Source organism: Hippocampus zosterae, chromosome 7 (genome assembly GCF_025434085.1).
Source record: "Hippocampus zosterae strain Florida chromosome 7, ASM2543408v3, whole genome shotgun sequence".
In the NCBI taxonomy this organism is placed as follows: Eukaryota; Metazoa; Chordata; class Actinopteri; order Syngnathiformes; family Syngnathidae; genus Hippocampus; species Hippocampus zosterae.
Genome location: NC_067457.1, coordinates 16,086,499 through 16,106,512, shown reverse-complemented (window position 1 = coordinate 16,106,512; position 20,014 = coordinate 16,086,499). Strand labels below are relative to the sequence as shown.

General features: G+C 45.1%; 2 protein-coding genes across 4 annotated transcripts in view; one reads left to right on the top strand and one right to left on the bottom strand.

Moving 5' to 3' along the window:
* The window catches only part of LOC127604228 (uncharacterized), a 58,549-nt gene that overhangs the window by 17,086 nt on the left and 21,449 nt on the right, over positions 1 to 20,014 (top strand). The gene's annotated exons all lie outside the window — the stretch shown is intronic.
* On the bottom strand, positions 1,522 to 10,709 carry LOC127604250 (transmembrane protein 106B-like). Of its 3 annotated transcripts, XM_052071285.1 has the most exons (10): positions 10,625 to 10,709; positions 10,311 to 10,365; positions 10,139 to 10,204; positions 9,138 to 9,341; positions 7,971 to 8,034; positions 7,457 to 7,616; positions 5,905 to 6,045; positions 5,775 to 5,824; positions 4,610 to 4,663; positions 1,522 to 4,516 (listed from the first exon to the last, which is right to left on the bottom strand). In XM_052071285.1, the coding sequence occupies exons 4-10, from the start codon at positions 9,331 to 9,333 to the stop codon at positions 4,381 to 4,383; spliced, it is 801 nt and encodes a 266-aa protein (XP_051927245.1). In that variant the 5' UTR covers positions 9,334 to 9,341; positions 10,139 to 10,204; positions 10,311 to 10,365; positions 10,625 to 10,709; the 3' UTR covers positions 1,522 to 4,380. The 3 variants fall into 3 exon arrangements, with proteins under 3 accessions (XP_051927245.1, XP_051927244.1, XP_051927246.1); XM_052071284.1 differs by lacking the exon at positions 10,139 to 10,204; XM_052071286.1 differs by lacking the exons at positions 10,139 to 10,204; positions 10,311 to 10,365 and having other exon boundaries at positions 10,625 to 10,704.

The following is a 20,014-nucleotide window of genomic DNA, read 5'->3' as shown; positions in this document are numbered from 1 at the left end:
CTCCCTTAGCCTTTCACATTTAGTGTACCCACAAGGCAGCGGGACCAATTTGACCCATAGCTGGGGGAGGGATTGGTGAATAATCGGGACGTATCCACATCCGTGGGCCCAGCACTCAACACCTCTGGGGCTCCCTCCTGCTCCGAGATCCCTAGCTGATCAGCTGGTATGTTGCCATTACCGTGGTGCACCTCTGGGAGGTTACGCTAGGGTCTTGTCGGGGAGAGGCTATAGTCTTGCGCATCACCTCGACCTGTGTGATTGTCACACCGCACCACAGGCACTAAACAGAAAGACGCTAGGCCGGGGAAGTGAGATAAAATTAGAATTAATAACAAACTCATCTTGATCCGTTTTCTGTACCCACTTTCTCGAGGGTGTCGCACACTTCTTACCCACTGTCAGTTAATAACAAAACATTGGCAGCTAAAAACAGTTTAGAAGTATTTGTAATGAAACAACTTTTCCAAACAAACAAAACAAAAACATTTAAGAAACGGAGTTATGCCAAAAACAAACATGACCTCCTCTGCTGAAATTCGCGACTATATTCATAGTCGCGTACACAATTATAGGTAGACTACTGTTCATGAAAGAAAAAATGTGGTCACAGAAATAAATCGAATCGGACAAAAGCACTATTAAATAAAATAAAACGAATCAATCACTTTTTGTTAAATTTGGGTTAAAGGTTCTTGTTTTCCGGACAATGTTTTTTTTTTTTTGGTGAAGATTCTCTTCAACTCTTACCAGGCTGACAGTTTCGGCTGTCACTTCAGCCTTCATCGGAGCTGTCACTGCTTCCTTGTGAAGTGTCTTCAAAACAGCTATTGGTTTGTTGTTTGTTCCATTATTGTTGAAGTGAGTGTAAACAGGGTGACAAAATTATTGGAAAATCTCAACGTCATTTATTACACATGACAATTTGACATTTCAATCCAGATTTTAGCAAGGACCATACCAGTTGACACGCATGATTTTCTTTCACGAGCCACATAAAATGATGTGGCGGTCCGGATCTGACCCCTAAGGGCCTTGACTTTGACGCCTGTGATTTATTGTTTTATTGTTGTATATATGATATTTGCTCCATGCACAGCACTTTGTAAACAGCGGAGGTTGTTTTAAAGTGCTCGATAAATACAGTTGAGTCGAGATTTGTTTTTGTCATTCATTGATTATTTTTGTTTTAATGGACCTATTTTTTGTGGCTTTATTTTGGGCAATTTTAATATAAACCCCTTCAGGGATAGCGGTTACTACAGTGGATTGCTTTGTCATGTTATCCGGTAACAGTGTGCATGAAACGGTTAAATTAACTTTACGATACACCCAATTAGAGTCTGTAATAATTACGATGTAATTTTGCCAAATTCATTTGTCCAGGTCAAGAAAATATAAGTGTTAGGTTGTTCAACAGATTTGGTCAACTTCATATATTGTTTTTTTTTGTTAAAATCGACCAATCAAAGGTGTTGTAGAGATACGATGCTTCCGCCCGATACCAGAGAGCAGTAACAATTGATGTTTAAATCTGTTTATTCAACTTAAATTCAATATGTACTGATAATTCGGGAACACAGTCAAAATCCCATACAACACAATCACAAAACGATGAAACAATTTCAAAATAATAATCGAAAACAACTTTGCCTCCTGTATTGCATTTGACAACTTACAGTGTATGTTAGGATTTAAAAAAAATGCTCTTTAAATCAAGCTCTGTACAATCATAACTCTGGTTTATAGCAAATGTTATTCAACGACAATGCTGAAGGGAAAATCATCTTGACTGCTGCTTTTATTGTAGAAACTAAACAATTGACAAATGAAGACAAAAAAACCCCCCAAGGTGGCATTCTTTTTTAAACGAGATTAGCTGGTGATGCATCTGTGGTTATAGGTTATATTGCTTCACCAACAAAAAGCAATCTTTTACAATGATGGGGGAAAAAAAATCAGAGGATGATTTAAAACGGTCTGAAATACTTGTACAAAGAAATCATTATGGATCGATCAGGGGGGGGGGGGTGTACATTTATCCCCAAAATGTCAACGTCTCTACTGCAATCATACACTGAAACATACACCCACTCCAAAAAGACCACAAAAATTAACCTCACTAAATTAAGTACCAAAATAACAACACAGCATTAGTTATTGATTGTTAGTGTCCACAAAGCGCAATGTCCAGTGATAAAAGTTCAGTCAAATAAAGCCTATCTTTATCCTTATTATTTTCATAACATAACGGCCTCTGCATTCTGCAAATTATCCAACAAAAGTTTGCTCCAAAAAAAGTGTGCTGGGGGAAATTAGCTTGCGGGAACATGATGCTGAGAGTGCAATTCAGAAAGACTTATAGTGCATTCATGCTAAGCTTCATCGGGTTCTCATTTTCATCTGGAGCTCTCCTTTATGCATCAACAAGTGAATCTGTCTATTTTGTGTACGGCTCACCCTGCCGGCGACCTGCAACAACCCAAATTAGCAAACAGAGCACATGCAAATCCACACGGGAACGCCTCAGTGTGGATTCAAATGCATCACCTAATACAGTAATGGCTAACGGAAAAATTCATCAAGGCATGATACTGCTGCTTAAAATGTGTCTGCATGTCATCTTAATTATTATTATTATTTTTTAACTGTTGATAAAATTCATGTGTAAAATAAATGCCTTGTGAAGTGGGAAACAACAAATCTGCAGCACGGAATTCCAAGAAAACAATAATAAAAACGTCAGTAGTTAATCAACTCATAAGAAGGGTTCCGGGTCGTACTAAATTGCCAGGATAATACAGTATTTTCCGGACTATAAGTCACAGTTTATTTTTCATAGTTTGGTCGGGGGTGCGACTTATACTCAGGAGCGACTTATGTGTGAAATTATGAACACATGATTATGTCATTTCACGTTATTTTCACATTAAACCACAAGAGGACGCTCTCGGCCTGCGTCAATAAATCGACGATGAGTCTGACATAAGCGACATAGAAGAGGAAGCGGTGCATCGTCGACCTCCTTGGTTGGAGGAGTTGTTTAAAAGTGACACAGAGAATGAAGATTTCATTGGATATAGTGATTTGGAGTGCAACTGTTAGTTTGCTAAACTTGTTAGCATGTTCTTTATGCTAGAGTTATCTGAATAACTCTTAATATGTTACGTCGTTACTGACGTACCAGGCATGTCAGTCATGTAACATTAGTATACCGTACACTTATTCAGTCTGTTAAATTGCCTTTCAAGATGACATGTATGTTTTTGTGTATGTGTTGGATTTTATCAAATAAATTTCCCCCAAAAATGCGACTTATAATCCAGTGCGACTTATAGAATGTTTTTTCCTTCTTAATTATACATTTTTGGGCTGGTGCGATTTATAATCTAGAGCGATGTATAGTCCGAAAAATACGGTAGTTAATAACTCATCTCTAGCCGTCATATACACATAGTCAATTGTGATGCACTGCATTTGTAGAGCAATGTCACATCACTGTCCAGACTTTGTTTTGGACAACTTTTACTCTGTATGACTTGCCAGCCTATCGCCGCACACACCTGAACAAATTGCGCTTCCCACTGGAACCAATTTTCCATCAACCTAACATGCCACAAGTTTGGCATGCGAGGGGAAGCTGTAGTACCTGGAGACGGTTCACACGAGCATGGGGAAGAATGCATAGAATCCACACAGGAGGGCCTAAACTGAGATTCTAACTCGCTCAACTGTGAAGCAGACATGCTAAGCACTCAATCACCATGCGGCCACATTCCCGTATTTTCCGCAGGAGAAGGCTCAATATTCTCAAAAGCCGACACAGTGTGACGGATAATCCAATGCGCCTTCTAAATGGATCAATGTTCTAATTTCTTGGAAGTAGTATTTTTAATGTTCTGGAAAGAGCTTTGTTTCAGCTGCAGCAGTTGTGAAGGCTCTGTATAAACAAAACTGTATTGTATTGTATTCCCTTTAGCGTGAATACACCTAGTGGATGCTTAACGCAACTGCAGCCACTATTGTAGTTTCTATTCCATGCGACTGATAATGCGGTTCGCCCTCTATATGAAAATAGTTTTAAAATAGGCCATTCATTCAAGGTGCGCCTTATAGTGCGGAAAATGCGGTAATTGTTTTACTCACTCCAAACCTTCTAAGTACCTTTTTTTTCCCAAGTATTGTGATGGTCGTTTTCTTCAAATGTTCACAAGAGACATTACATTTACCGAGAAGAGCTTTCCTGGGTTGATTCAGTCTGGATTTTCGTTTCTTGAAATCATACAACAAATGTGATATTCATCTGAAGGGTTGGAAGAAAATTGGACAACAGAGTAACACAATAGAACTTCAAATGCTTCGAGTGGTAGTGTCAGGTTGTTACTCGGAATGTGGGATGCTAAACGGCTTTGTCATTCCACTGTTGGAAGTGGTGTTCCCACCGCAGTCGACATACTGGTACATCTCCTGTGACACTTGCTCAGCATGGCTGAAGTATGTGGTGGTGGCAGTCACTCTGGAGAGTGGGGTGAGAATAAGGGCAGGTTTACAGACTCCCACACCATTTCGAATGTTGGAATTGACAGAGTTAATATCCAGGACAACTTACTGCATCATGAAAACTATGTTGTGAACCTTGATGGATTGCAGGGTACAGTAGTCACTGTAAATTTCAACAAAACAGTCAAGTTAGGGACTACGTCATTGATGTCATAAGGCATTTGCTAAGGAATTAAGTGTTGGGCATCTGGCATGGGTCATTTACCGGTATGACGGTTTACAGTGGTTTTGAAAAACAAAAAGGTTTCAATGACTGCTAAAACTGTCCGTTATCGGTAATGAACATTTCTTTTTGAGGGGACTCCAAAGCAGGCAAACTCCCGCTGCAATGATTGGTTGTTTAAAGAAATTACAAATCAAGCCCCCTCTCTGACAATAATTGGAGAGGCTTTTTCTTTTCTTTCCCAGTCCTTCTTTTCGCCTGAGTAGAGAAGGGAGGGGTGAGCAGTTACACATAACTGGGAGGAGGTATGAGGACATATGCGGACATCTTTTCTCTATGTTGTACGGAAGGATGGATTAAAATGCATATTCCTTATAAATTAAGGGGAAAAAACATGGTACCACTGGGTACTAGTTAGCCCCAAGGAAGGTAGGAGAAGCCCAGTGATCTGTTACGGTCACGCACAGGCTGCCATTTAACTCATTCAATCGCAGCCATTTTCACTGGAGCAACCCCCTCAATCCCAGCGTTTTACTGGATTTTGACTGATCTTGCAAGGCCCACTGAATATTTGGTTCTAATGCTATATAAACAAAGTGAAGTTTGGACTCTATTCTTTCAGCAGAAAAAAAAACTGTTTCCATTTTTCAGCAATCGGCATTACAAAATGGCAAAAGGTTTCATGACAATAGCGATTCCTGGGCAAAAAACTGAGAAAAATATTTTTTTGTAAAAGCGTGCATTTCAAGCACGTGAGGCACCACTGCCACCTACTGGTCGCTTTTTTACATGATTTACAATGCAAATGGCTTTTTCTCGTTCAGATTGCATTAGACCCTCCTCCTCTCTATGACGCCAAAAAATGACAGACGTACAAGTACGTCTTTGGTAGGCGGGGCCCAATTTTAAAAAGACGTACAAGTATGTCTTGTGGAATGAAAGAGTTAAATTCTCACTGCCAATGCCAGAGGGGCATCTTAAAAACTTCCAGCACAGTGTGAATTGAATTCAAACGAACAAGAATGATAGAAATAGGCATGCAAACACTTACTATATGCTGCTCATCTCGTCCGCTATGACGGTGGGGACCATATAGTCAATCTGACAAGAAAGAGGGGGTCGGATTTCTCACACATTGACGTTTGGGATGCACGTTTCATAAGCTTTCATCGGTGGGGTACCTGTTTCATGTCGAGAGGGCCGATGGCAGTCGTGTTCATCATACGAGTTTTGCCAATCACGGTGTTGACGAACTCCACTTGGGCTGTGATGTTAGCCACCTCGACTGAGTAGTAGTTGTTATTGGTGATGTTGAGAGTGTTCTGAAGAGCCACACAAAAGTATCATCATCATCTTTAGAAGAATGAGTGGTGTCAATGTTTTAATTCTGAAGTTTGGAACTGATGTGATTTTTTTTTAATGTGCAAGTGTATACAGCAAAACTCCTCTACAACGAAATTATGTTTGCAGCAAGACATTTTTCACATCAGGGTTTTTTTTTACTGTAGCAAATTTGATCTAAGATGTAAACACAGACACACACAGACAAACGTATGTGTACTCATTATTTTTATTCCAATAGCGCATAAGTATGAGCACACACTTATTTGACACTTCATATAGTCAGTGTAGAAAGAAAAGAAGGGAAAGAAATTGCGAAATTTACAATCAGTATCCACTTTCATTTACCTCAATTTCTTGGAGAATGTCTTATTTTGCTTCCTCCATCTTTCATTTTGATCACTTTTAGCCTCTCTTCCAGCGTCGGAGCTCTTCTTGTCTGAGCTGCTTGACATCCAAAGGTCCGTTTTGTAGCCATTTTAGCAATGCAACGTTCATGCTCCGTCTGAATCGAACAATAACAAATATTTCCTGGACTACTGCGCATGTGTAAACCAGTGTGGTGGTTGCTGTTGCCGTTTCCGAACGAAGCAGTAGAGGTCGCTGTTGGATTAGACTTCAATGTAGTGAATCTCTTCGCGAGCCAAGAGCAGAAAAAAAGATTTCGTATAATGCAACAGGGGTTTTTTCCATTGTATAGGGGCCAGGAGAGTGGGAATGGTGTCAATGAATTAAGATTTTTTTCATATTAGGGGGTATTTTCGCCCATGTAGGTTTCGTGGTAGAGGAGTTTCACTGTACAGCACATTTGACAATAAAGTTGTCCTTGACACTTGATAGTAAATGCGCAACATCTTTGGCACTTTATAAAACCATTTTTTACATTGTCTTTTATTCCATTTCATTCATTCATTCATTCATTCATTCATTCATCTTCCTAACCGCTTGATCCTCACTAGGGTCGCGGGGGGTGCTGGAGCCTATCCCAGCTGTCTCCAGGCAGTAGGCGGGGGACACCCTGAATCGGTTGCCAGCCAATCGCAGGGCACACAGAAACGAACAACCATTCGCACTCACACTCACACCTAGGGACAATTTAGAGTGTTCAATCAGCATGCCACGCATGTGTTTGGAATGTGGGAGGAAACCGGAGCACCCGGAGAAAACCCACGCAGGCCCGGGGTACATTACTAGCTGGTTCGCCGCCTTCCGTCTGTCCCCTTAAAGGGACAGACGGAAGGACAGACCGCGTGAGGGACGACGCGCAATATATATATAGATAGTGTGATTTGTCTTTACACATTGAAAAATTGGTTGTTTTGTGGGGGCACGAAAATGGTTTGCAAACCCATCAATGAATTCGGACCGTAGAAAAGAAACTTCTTTACTGACCGTGATGTTCAAATAGACACTCTGCTTCTCTTTGTCATAGCCGACATAAACCGACTTCACCCCGACGTAGGTCACGTCGATGGATCGAGGGAAGAGGAAAAATACCGCCAAACTGGATAGCAGCAGGCAGACAACAACCGATGCGGTGACATACAACTTCCTGCGAAAGACACAAGACGATGTCATAGGTCTCCAATGAAGGCATCATACAAATGGATTATTTTCTCTGATTCAAATAACCCGAAACCAGTTTGCAGGGCAGAAACGTGATGTTTATGTAATATAAAAACATGTGCACAATTATTTTCTTCAGATGTGACTCATAACTATCTGTATTTATCTTGGTAAAAAAAAAAAAACTTAAGATGGGTTCACAGTTTAGGTTACCGCCAACAATAAGAACTTTTCTGCAAATCCAGTCATAGAAAAATATTGCTACAGCTATGAGCACAATGCTGACAATGCTCTCGTAGCCATTTTCAGCCACTATGCACACAAAGATAAATATACATACGTTCTCCTAGGGCGAAGCCTTTGGTCACTGTATGGAATTAACGCCACAAGTTGATTTTCCTGTCCTGTGGAAAGAAAAATGACCCCCCACAAAAAGTCCTCAAAATTCTACACACAACATACACAGTGATAACTGATGCCATTGATGTGATATTCATGTCAATGTACCGTACTTTCCGCACTATAAGGCACTCCAGAGTATTAGGCGCACCTTCAATGATTGGCCTATTTTAAAACTGTTTTCATATATGGGGTTGGAACGAATTAGGGCATTTACATGGAAAATGTGTCTCTACTTACAAAATTTTCCAGCTAAGAAATTTCTTCCTGAATCAATTAATTTCGTAATGTAGCACTGTGTAAGGTGCATAGAATAGAAGCAACAATAGTGGCTGCGGTTGCATTAGGGATGAAACTAGATGGAGTTACATGAAAAGGAATACATTACAATACAATGCAGCTTTATGGAACGCTTTCACAACCGCTGGAGCTGAAACAAAGCGCTTTACAGAACATTTAAAATACTACATCCAAAAATCAGAACATTGATCCATACACAGCTCCCTCAGGATGTAGCATGAAGCACAACACGAAGTCCATAAAAATACAGGGTTCATTCCTTGGCATAAATAAAAATGGCAATACAAAACAATAAATGAAGACAATTAATTCAACAAAAAGGCACACAAACCTCGTGGGCTCACGTCCACAGGTGTATAAATATCCTAAGAAGTCTTGCTCGTCTCCTTCTTCCTTTGTTTAGTCAGTACTTAACAATGCTTTTGGTCGTGTCTTCGTTTCATAAAGGCTGCCCAGAGCTCACAAAGTAGTTCTCCATTTGAGTGTGTGTATTGTCAATTAGTGTCGGGCAGAACCCTTTTAGGTTACAATTGGTTCCTGCTAATAATCGCCAGAGATGGCATAGGAACAGTAAAAGGGAAACAACCCTATGGGGAATAAAAAGAGACGGTAATACTACACATAAAGCACACCAGATTACAAGACGCAATGTTGGCTTTTGAGAAAACTGAATGCTTTTAGGTGCGCCTTATAGAGCGGAAAATACGGTATTTCATTTCCTTGTGCTGAAATTTCACACTGGCACAAAATTAAGACAAAGCTTTTTGGGTTAGCTCAATTATTTCAACACACCACAAGCAAGGGTTACCTCTCGGGATCCTTCCAGTACCCTGACACGTAGGACACGTCACACTATCTCGTCCCGTGAACTCCACGTATGGAAATTGGGAAACATCACTACCCTTCTCATCTTCTGTTGGACTGTCTTCTAGGTGAGAGGTGAGGACATCCTGACCTTCATGATACGTCATCTGTTTCAGGAAATGGGAAAATGACTTCCCCATTGTCACACCTAGAAATGTAAAAGTGGTCAGTCTGAGAATGGGTTGTTCAATGTGCCTGTGAAAATGGTGTGATTTATTGCATCACAGCATTGTTTTAGACACGATGCATCTAAATTTTATTCAATAGTGTTTTGTTCATGATGTTTAACGTTTAAATTGACGTTTTTTTAAGGTTCAAAATTGCACAGCGGCCACCTCCAGCGAATTTTGTGCCGCTCCGCCATTCACAATTTTCTAATCTAAAGCAGCAGAAGAGAAGGAGAAGTATATTAAAGATGGTATGGTATAGTTTAGATCGATGGTTTGCGATTTTTATTCATTCATTAAAAAAAAAAAATAATGGAGGACACCGCAGCCAGCTGTTGAGGCACAGGTGGACAAGGAAAACACAGCGCTTGAAGGCTTCTTCAAAATAATCTGAGCGTCTCAAACAAAAATGGCCACACAAGATAAATGAATGCTTTAACATGATAGTAGTAATATTCTTTTCCAAACTCTTAACTGAAAGTGCTGTTTGGAAGTGCTCTACAAAAACAGTTGAGTTGAATTGAAAGTGTGTTTTCAGTAAAAAGAAAGTGAGTCCGTTAAAATTTATAGAATACATTCACAGTCATGGCGCATGGTCAGGATGACATCACCTCTGCCTTAATTTGACCCAGGAAAACCTTTGCATTGGTTTAGCTCTAAAATACCTCCGTATCAATGCTAGTCGAGGGCAAATATTATCATTTGAAATGGTCCAGAAAGAAATGAAGCGCCAGTCTGAGATGAAGTAAAATAAACGACAGAACGAGATTCCCTTTACCAAGATGGTAGTCTTTGACTGGGTCGGGTGCCAGTTGGAACGGGAAAAAAAATCCGTTAACTCGCGCTGCAGACAAAACAAAATGCAAAATCTGTTGTCAGACACTGTGGACGAACAAGTCAAATGTGCATTCTGCAATGTTTTTAACACTCAAGATGTGATGCTAGCGCACCTTGTTAGCTCGATGATAAGTGGAAAAACGAAATCTTCAACCACCCGCTTTGACACTGAAAACACCAAAACACACAAAATTAAAAATACAGTACAGTCAGTACAGTACATCCAACGCGTCCGTTTGACCAGAGATTTAGATTAGAGAGATGTCAGCTGTATGAAACATAGCCATCATAAATTTGCTTTACGATGTAAGCTAACATAATAAACAAAATGCGCGTTCAGTTTTGTGTTAATAACATCCGAGACTATTGATTTATTACATATAACGCAATGATCAAAATTCTTTAAAAAAAAGATCGAAAATTTTACCTGTAAATGCGTCAGCAGGTTATTGAGTGGGTCCGTGTTTTGTTTACTACCCGAGACGCGAGTGGGCTGACTCATCTTCTTCTCTTCACGTTTAATGGCAGTTAAACTATAAGCGCCATCTAGTGGTTCGGAATACGGCTCGCGTACCGTTCACCTACCAGTACTGTACACAGTATTGAAAACACAAATAGACAAATCACGCAAACGAACACTTAAAACACATGTACAGTATATTATTCGTAAATTCAATAACTAAATGACCTCATTTTATGCGACCAGAGCTGTTGTCTTTATAGACACTATACATTTGACAACATTAATATTTATGTTCCATAAAATTGCAGTTTTTGAAAACAAAAGTCATATGTTATCTTTCCGGAGCATAAATTTGGCAATTTAATCCTATTATTCAATTTTTATTGTTACTTCGTGTATTTTGCCTTTCCAATTTTAGAAGTGTACTTATAATTGATATGTAAAAGTACTTTTTCAATCCTTTGGAGAGAAATGTTCGACCCATAGTCCGATGCAATTTTACGAAATAAAACAGTATGCGTCAAATAGCGACCACGTTTTTCAGCTTGATGCCCTCAGGAGAAATGTTTCTTCCCCAGGATCTGTCCCTGTCAATCATTGCAGAATTCTACCCTCCTTTCATTGAAACTAAAAATGCAATAATGACTAGTTTGTGATTTTTTTTCCCCTTGGGCTGGACATGTGGTTACGTGGTGCAACACGCTTCGGTTACACTTGCCATCCTCCCTGATTTCCATTGTATGGTTACAATGAAGACCAGCTTGGTGCTAATGAAGCCACACCGGGTTGCCTGCAATGAGCTTCAGTTTGTAGCTAGTGCATGGAAACGCATTGTGGATTCCCTCCTAAACCGGTAATCATCGCCTCCACGGTGGCGAATAAGCTTCACTTCCGATGAATATCATTCTTATGAACGGATTATGAGTTGTAATTAACAGAAGAAAGAGAAGTGACGCTAATTGTTAAGCAATCACGAAAAGTAATTATGAAACACCAAAATTTAGTGCTCGGGTGATTGATGACACTTTTCATGCAACTCTGGTTGAAAACACATAGAGGCGGAAAATATAGAACTTTGAACAACAAAAGAGCAGGCAAATTAAGTTTTTGAGAGAAAATTGTACACAATTATGTGAGGACCAGAAACCAGAAACCATTATGACATGCAGTAATCCCTCGTTTATGTCACGTTCTGCTCGAGGGGAAAAAATCGCTCCGAGCAGAACAATGAATTAAATAAGTTGGATCCCAGGTAAAGCAGACAAGAGAGAGTATTGTCACAAAATAAGGTGTCTTTAATGACAGAACGAAAAAACAACAGAAAGAGCCCGACAGGGAAAAACGGTAACAGAAAACGCTGATCAAATAAGGATCAGGAAATTAACAGAAAACGCTGATCAAATAAGGATCAGGAAACAAACAGAAAACGCTCGCGGCTAAAGCAAACGCGAGGAGATAATCGCGCTGGTGGTAATAGTAGAAAAATACGAAATATCGAAAGTCGAAATAAGTGGGCAACAAGTATAGGTCGTAAGGCAAGTATGCAACGAGGCAAATAGCAATAGCGCAAATAGAGAACGAGAGCGAATAATGGCTCGGCGAGGAATTCTCCGGCAGTGAGATGACTGCCGGAGTCTCTAAATAAAGGGGGGTAATCAGCCCGAAATTACGGGCAGGTGTGTCGATGGCGGAGGAGAAAACCCGCCACCTGCTGGCGGACACGCGACGTGACAGTACCCCCCCCTCAACGGACGCCTCCCGGCGGACTACCCGGTTTGGAAGGGTGTGCAGCGTGGAAGTCGCGCAAAAGGGACGGATCAAGGATCCAGGAGCGAGGCACCCACTGCCGCTCCTCAGGCCCGTAGCCCTCCCAGTCGACCAGATACTGGAACCCCTTTCCCCTGCGCCGAGAGTCCAGGATGGCACGAACCGTGTACACCGGGTCACCGTCGACGACCCGCGGAGGGGGCGGCGGCGTGGGAGGAGGAGCCAAGTCACTGGAAGAAACAGGCTTGAGAAGGGAGACGTGGAAGACGGGGTGCACCTTCATGGTAGGAGGTAGACGGAGCCTGACAGCAGCCGGGTTGATGACGGCCTCGACCTCGAAGGGACCAGTGAATCGAGGACCCAGTTTCGCCGAGGAGCCGGCCAGGCGAAGGTCTCGAGTAGCCAGCCATACCTTCTGCCCCACCACATAGGAGGGGGCCGGGCGCCGACGACGATCCGCGATTTGACGATTTCGGGACGCCGTGCGGGACAATGCCGCCCGGGCCTCCCTCCACATGCGATGGGCCCGCTTGAGGTGGTGTTGAACGGAAGGGACCTCCACCTGCCCCTCCTGCGACGGGAACAGCGGCGGCTGGTAACCGTACGCCGTCATGAACGGGGATCGGCCGGTTGCGGAGGAGACGAGGGTGTTGTGTGCGTACTCCACCCATGGCAAGTGGTCGACCCATGTCGCGGGTTGGTGGAGGCACACACAGCGGAGGGCCGACCCCAGATCTTGGTTGGCGCGCTCGGCCTGTCCGTTGGACTGGGGGTGGTAGCCGGACGTCAGGCTGGCCGTGGCTCCGAGGGACCGGCAGAACCGCTTCCAGACGCGTGACACAAACTGGGGGCCCCGGTCCGACACAATATCTGTAGGGAGGCCGTGGAGACGAAAAACGTGTTTAACCAGGAGGTCGGCGGTCTCCAATGCCGACGGCAACCCGGACAATGGCACGAAGTGGGCCGCTTTGGAGAAGCGGTCCACGATAGTGAGCACGACTGTGTGACCTCGGGAGGAGGGAAGACCCGTCACGAAGTCCAGCGCGATGTGTGACCAGGGGCGAGGTGGAATGGGCAACGGCTGGAGCAATCCGGCCGGGGGTCGATGGGAGGACTTGCCGCATGCGCAGGAGGTGCAGGCCCTGACGAACTCCGTCACGTCGTTCCGGAGTTCCGGCCACCAGAATCGCTGGGCGACAAGTTGTACCGTCCGGTTCACCCCTGGATGGCATGCCACCTTGGACCCGTGTCCCCACTGAAGAACCTCCGACCGCAGGGACGGAGGCACGAACAGTCTCCCCGCCGGACACCCCGCCGGTACCTGCACCCCCTCCAGGGCGGTCTGGATCCGCTGCTCCACCTCCCATTGAACGGCCCCCACGATGCACTGAGCCGGGAGGATGGTCTCTGGGGGTCGGTCCACTTCCGGGGGGTCGTGGAGACGGGAAAGAGCGTCGGGCTTGGTGTTCTTGGAGGCTGGGGAGTATGTGAGTAAGAAGTTGAATCGGGTCAGGAACAAGGCCCACCGGGCTTGACGGGAGTTGAGCCTCTTGGCGGTACGGAGGTAAGCGAGGTTCTTGTGGTCCGTGTAAACCGTGAATTGTTCTTTTGCCCCTTCGAGCCAGTGTCTCCATTCCTGCAGAGCCGAGACAACCGCCAACAGTTCACGGTTGCCAACGTCATAATTGGCTTCGGCAGCAGAGAGTCGACGGGAGAAGAAGGCACAGGGGTGCAGCTTCTGGTCGACTGGAGAGCGTTGGGACAATACCGCCCCCACCCCTGAATCCGAGGCGTCCACTTCTACAACGAAGGGAAGATCAGGGTCAGGATGTTGAAGGACGGGGGGACTGGTAAACGCCGCCTTTAGGCTAACGAATGCGGCCTCCGCGGTAGAGTCCCACTTAAAGGGAGTCTTAGTTGACGTAAGGCGGGTCAGGGGGAGCGCCTTCTGACTATAGCCGCGGATGAATCGTCTATAGAAGTTTGCGAACCCCAAAAAGCGCTGCAGTTCCTTGCGGTTAGACGGGACTGGCCAGTCCCTGACTGCCAGCGTCTTGATGGGGTCCGCTCGTATTCTACCCCGCTCGATTATAAACCCCAGAAAGGAAATGACGGGAACATGAAACTCACACTTCTCCGCCTTGACAAAGAGCCGGTTTTCTAATAAGCGCTGCAACACCCGCCTGACATGTTGCTGGTGTTCCTCTTCTGACCGGGAGAAAATCAAAATATCATCCAAGTAAACGAAACAAAAAATGTTGATCATATCCCTTAAAACGTCATTAATGAGGTTTTGAAAGACAGCGGGGGCGTTAGTGAGTCCGAAGGGCATGACCAGATACTCAAAATGGCCCAGAGGGGTCTTAAAAGCGGTCTTCCACTCATCCCCCTCTCTGATACGGACCAGGTGGTAAGCGCTGCGTAAATCCAATTTAGAGAATATAGTGGCGGATTGCAATGGGGAAAAGGCGGAGTCTAGCAATGGTAGTGGGTAGCGATTCTTTATGGTGATGTCGTTTAATCCACGGTAGTCGACGCAGGGGCGCAGAGTCTTATCTTTTTTGCTCACAAAGAAAAAACCCGCCCCTAACGGTGAACGCGACGGTCTGATGAGACCTGCGGCGAGCGAGCTGTTTATGTATTCCGTCAACGCCTCGCGCTCAGGTTGAGACACCTGGTACAGCCGCGAGGACGGTAACGGAGCGCCCGCCTGCAGGTCAATAGCGCAATCGTAGGGGCGGTGTGGAGGTAAAGAACGCGCTCGATCCTCACTAAATACCTCCCCGAGGTCCCGATAGCAGTCCGGCACTCCGTCAAGGCGGACTTCCACGGAGGGGGTGACATGTTCGTACCCCCCGACGGCCGACTGTAGACAGTGTCTATAGCAGTAAGGGCTCCAGCTGTTGATTGCTGGGCGCGCCCAGGAGATTGCGGGGTTGTGTATTCGTAACCATGGTAACCCGAGGACGAGGGGAGCGTTGCGAGACCGCATGACCAGAAAGCGCCGCAGCTCGATGTGATTACCCGAAAGTTGGAGCTTCAGTGGCTCCGTTCTGTGGGTTACGACCGCCAGGAGACGCCCATCGAGATCACGAATCCGCTTCCTATCGATCAGTCTCTCTAACGCATAACCTAGCTCGGAAGCGAGCTCGGTGTCAATCAGGCATACGTCCGCTCCTGAGTCCACCAGGGCCCGAACCCGCTTAGACCGGGATTCCCCAGATATCGTTCCCTCAAGTACTAGTCTGTTCGGTTGCGTGTCGACTCGATCAGACTTGGGGTTTAACGCGCGTGACGGTGACTCACAGTACTCATGTTCGAAGGAAACAGATGATCCCGGGTGATTGGTGATGGTTGAAAGGGAATCTCTCTCCTCGCCACCAATGTTCTCGCTTCCCAGCTGCATAGGCTCCTCTGCTGGTGCTGTCTCCCGGACTACTCCCCCACGTTCCCGGCTTCGCTCCCTCAGGCGATTGTCCATGAGTAGGGCGAGATCGATCAGTTCTTCCAGGTCGGTGCTGTGATCACGGGTCGCCAGCTCGTCCTTGAGTTGGGAGTTTAATCCTCGGCGAAACAGCCCACACAACGCTCGATCCTCGTAGCCGCTTTGCGCCGCCAGGATCCGGAACTCGATGGAGTAATCGGCGACCGATCGTCTCCCCTGGTGGAGGGCGAGTAGCCGACCCTCTGCCTCTCGACCCCGCACGGGATGGTGAAACACCCGGCGGAATGCTGTCACAAACTCCGGGTACGATGATCGGAGATTTGGCTTGGCCTCGCTGGTCGCAATCGCCCATGACGCCGCCGGACCTGTCAACAAACTCATAACGTAGGCCACCTTGGCGGCATCATTAGCGTAGGCAGACGGCTGCTGGCAAAAAATGAGCGAGCATTGGTGGAGGAAGTGACCACACTGCCCATGCTCACCCCCGTAACGAGGGGGGTGTGGGAGCGAGGGTTCCCTCGACATAGTGGTCTGAGAGAGGGGTGCCTCCGGAGTGGTTGGATAGCTCCCTGAGGGGGGGAGTCTCCGTTCCTCCACCCGCACCAAACGAGGTTCGAGTTCATCGAACCGATGAGCCAGCATGGAGACCGTGCCTCGGAGTTCCGAAATGGCTTGGCCCTGCTGACTCATTTGCTGCTCTTTTCGGGTAAGAGCGGACAATATTCTCTCTACATCCGCGGGATCCATGGGGGCCGGAGAATTCTGTCACGTTCTGCTCGAGGGGAAAAAATCGCTCCGAGCAGAACAATGAATTAAATAAGTTGGATCCCAGGTAAAGCAGACAAGAGAGAGTATTGTCACAAAATAAGGTGTCTTTAATGACAGAACGAAAAAACAACAGAAAGAGCCCGACAGGGAAAAACGGTAACAGAAAACGCTGATCAAATAAGGATCAGGAAATTAACAGAAAACGCTGATCAAATAAGGATCAGGAAACAAACAGAAAACGCTCGCGGCTAAAGCAAACGCGAGGAGATAATCGCGCTGGTGGTAATAGTAGAAAAATACGAAATATCGAAAGTCGAAATAAGTGGGCAACAAGTATAGGTCGTAAGGCAAGTATGCAACGAGGCAAATAGCAATAGCGCAAATAGAGAACGAGAGCGAATAATGGCTCGGCGAGGAATTCTCCGGCAGTGAGATGACTGCCGGAGTCTCTAAATAAAGGGGGGTAATCAGCCCGAAATTACGGGCAGGTGTGTCGATGGCGGAGGAGAAAACCCGCCACCTGCTGGCGGACACGCGACGTGACAGTTTATGGTGGTTAATGGGGACGAAAACCACGTTCAATAGTAACGACCAATTAACGTCTACAGATTAAAAAAAAACAAAAAAACAATTATTTTTATGAATATGTTTGAAAAAATCCGCGATGCACTGAAGCCGCGATAAACAAACCGCGAAATAGCGAGGGATCACTGTACTTCTGCCGGGAGGAGTGGCCTGTAAAATGTTGGATTTATTATTTTTAGTAATCATACATTCACGTATTATTTGGTTGATTCTCGTGTCGTCATTTTATGCTCGCAATGAAGAATGCTTCCGCCTGTCAGTATAGTTTGATTTTGCTTGCAAAGAAGAACGCTTATGCTTCCAATCATTAGTTTGCTCTGCCTGCAATGAAGAACGCTTATGCTTTCAATAAAGATTTATCCTTTATTATTTACTCACATCTATAATCATTATATGCTCTTCATTATGTGCTCACTTTTGCTTGCTGTACTGTGTGAGAAGTTAGGGTCGCAACCACCTTTCCGAGGACGTGGCTGGGAAGAGATAACTGTTAAGACTAAACAGCGAGCAAGGCTGAACCGTGAATGGAGCCATCAACACCAGCTGCAACGGGATGTTTATGTCTATTTGCACACATGTACGTAACTTGCACTCACATACACACACATAGTCAAACAAGTTCAGAGTGTGTTCAACAGCCCCCACCCTTTAGGTTGGACACACCTATGTAGTAGCTTTTCCCAATAAATGAGGGGGTGAAGGGGGAGATCGTTAGGGTTCCGTGTGGAGAACTGAAACCGAACGCTCTCCTCGTTCCCTCCTGGTACCAGAATCGAGTCTCCTGTCTCCTCCTTTTGGTTATTCTTGAGTGTCAATTTGGACTAACCTGACATTTTTGGGGGCTCGTCCGGGATCGCAACAGACCTGACGCCTCCAGAGGCTGAGTCGAGGACCAGGAAGACCGTGGCCACGGCAAAGACACCCTTTTCTGGGACTGGATTTCGACTCCTCGTCTGGGGGCTGAGGGTTGAAGCGAATCCCAGAGGAGAGAGGACTACTCTTGGTAAGTAGGGCGGCGGTGTCCTGTACGTACTTAAACTCCGCATCGACACTCGAGGAGTGTTTGCGCGCCGGGTTTGTAAAGACGGAGGTCGGGGTCTTTAAACCTGTTTTCAATTGAAACACTCTCAGGGCAGGTGTTGTAGTTTGGTTCGAACGCTTGGTTCGAGACCCTGTGTGAGCCTGAGAGGGGTTTGTTGAGAAGGAACTCTTTCAACGGTGATTGAGTGTTTGCGCGCCGCAAAGCCCTGAGCCATACTAGTCCCTATCAGGCATACAGACCGTGCACGTCTCTAAACTGGTGAGGGCGACGGTGTCCTGCACGTGCTTAAACTCCGTGTGTAAATAATGTGTGTCAAACCCCGGGTATAAATAAGATAAGATATTCTTTATTCGTCCCACAGTGGGGACATTTATAATAATAATTTCTATATAGTGCGTTACCTCTGGTCAAGGTAATAGTATAAAACCAAATTAAATGCGCATAAATGTGTGACTGTGTAACTGTGTGAGTGGAGGTTCGCTACCTCATCTGAACAGGACATTTGTTGTGGCAACTGTCTGAGGAAGCAGAGGCAAGAATTTCCCGCCACCTTGGTGGTAGAAGGTTGGAAATTACCTCAGTCGGAGAAATTGCCACCCTGTTCAAGGGAACAGTCAGCCTAGTTACCCTAGGTAAATCGCTGACTCTGAAAAATAAATTCCAAATTATCCAAATTCTCAAAGTTCCACCTCCTAATTCGCAATGGGGGTTCATTATAGTAAGACAGTGGAGAGAGGTAATCCCAAAACGCGGTTAACATGTAAGGACTGGAGATTCGTAGAGAGCCAATGTCCTTCGAAGATAAAACATTTAGATACGTGGATAGAGAAATACAATTTCGCTGGGCAGCTGAATACACAAACGTTGATGCGCCTGCAGGATGATATTAGATCGATGTGCAAGAATGACAAAACGAAAATGGATAAGGATGGGTTTGGAGACATTGATTTCTGGGTGTCTTTGGCTGAAAAGAGGCGGAAAGTGAAAGTAAAGAGGGGTTTAGAGAAAGTGAAAAGAGGGGATTGTGCAAGTGAAAGAAGTGTGGGAGACGTTATGTTTCACAGGAAAGAAGATGACGAATCGGGTCCGGTAGGTATACTGACAGGGGGAAAACGGAAAGTAGAAAGAGAGAATGCATTGGAGTTGAAAGTAGAAAGAGAAAATGCGTTGGAGATGGCATCCACAAATACTGTTGTTACACCACCGTTATATCCGACTCTTCCGACATCTCCTCCTTTTCCACCATCCCCTCCACCCTCTTACAGAGGGGGCCAACCGATGGCCACCAGGGGAAAAGGAGATTTGGGAGTGGAATTTTCAAAAAATTGGGGTAGTGTTTTTTCCCCTGCTGCGACTAAGGTTGACTCATCCGGGAGCGATGTACGAGACGCTTTTCCCATGATTGAAGTTGCAAATCCAGACATAAAAGATGAGTCGCCTGTCATTCTTGTTTATAGAACATGGACACAAGAAGATGTAAAAAAAGCCGTAGACGGCATTACATCGCATAAGGTTGACGTGGTACAATTTGTCCAGGAAATGGAGGATCTGCGAAAATCATATCATCTAAATGGAGTTGAGGTGCAACAAGTTTGGATGGCGGCGATGCGGGGTGATTGGCATAGTGTACGGGGAGGTTGGGACCCCAAGCAGGGGGGCATGATACTTCCTCATGATAGCAGTGAATTGATAAATAGGGTGCGAGATCTGGCAGAACGTACGAAGGATAAATATAAACAGAGAGCAA

Bases quoted from the DNA above. Each gene is read 5' to 3' on its own strand.
- LOC127604250 (XM_052071285.1), bottom strand. From the start codon at position 9,333: ATGGGGAAGTCATTTTCCCATTTCCTGAAACAGATGACGTATCATGAA. The intron at 8,035-9,137 runs GTAACCCTTGCT...TTCTTTCCACAG, and splicing joins TACTGGAAGGATCCCGAGAG to GACAGGAAAATCAACTTGTG. The intron at 4,664-5,774 runs GTAAGTGTTTGC...TGAAATTTACAG, and splicing joins GACGAGATGAGCAGCATATA to TGACTACTGTACCCTGCAAT.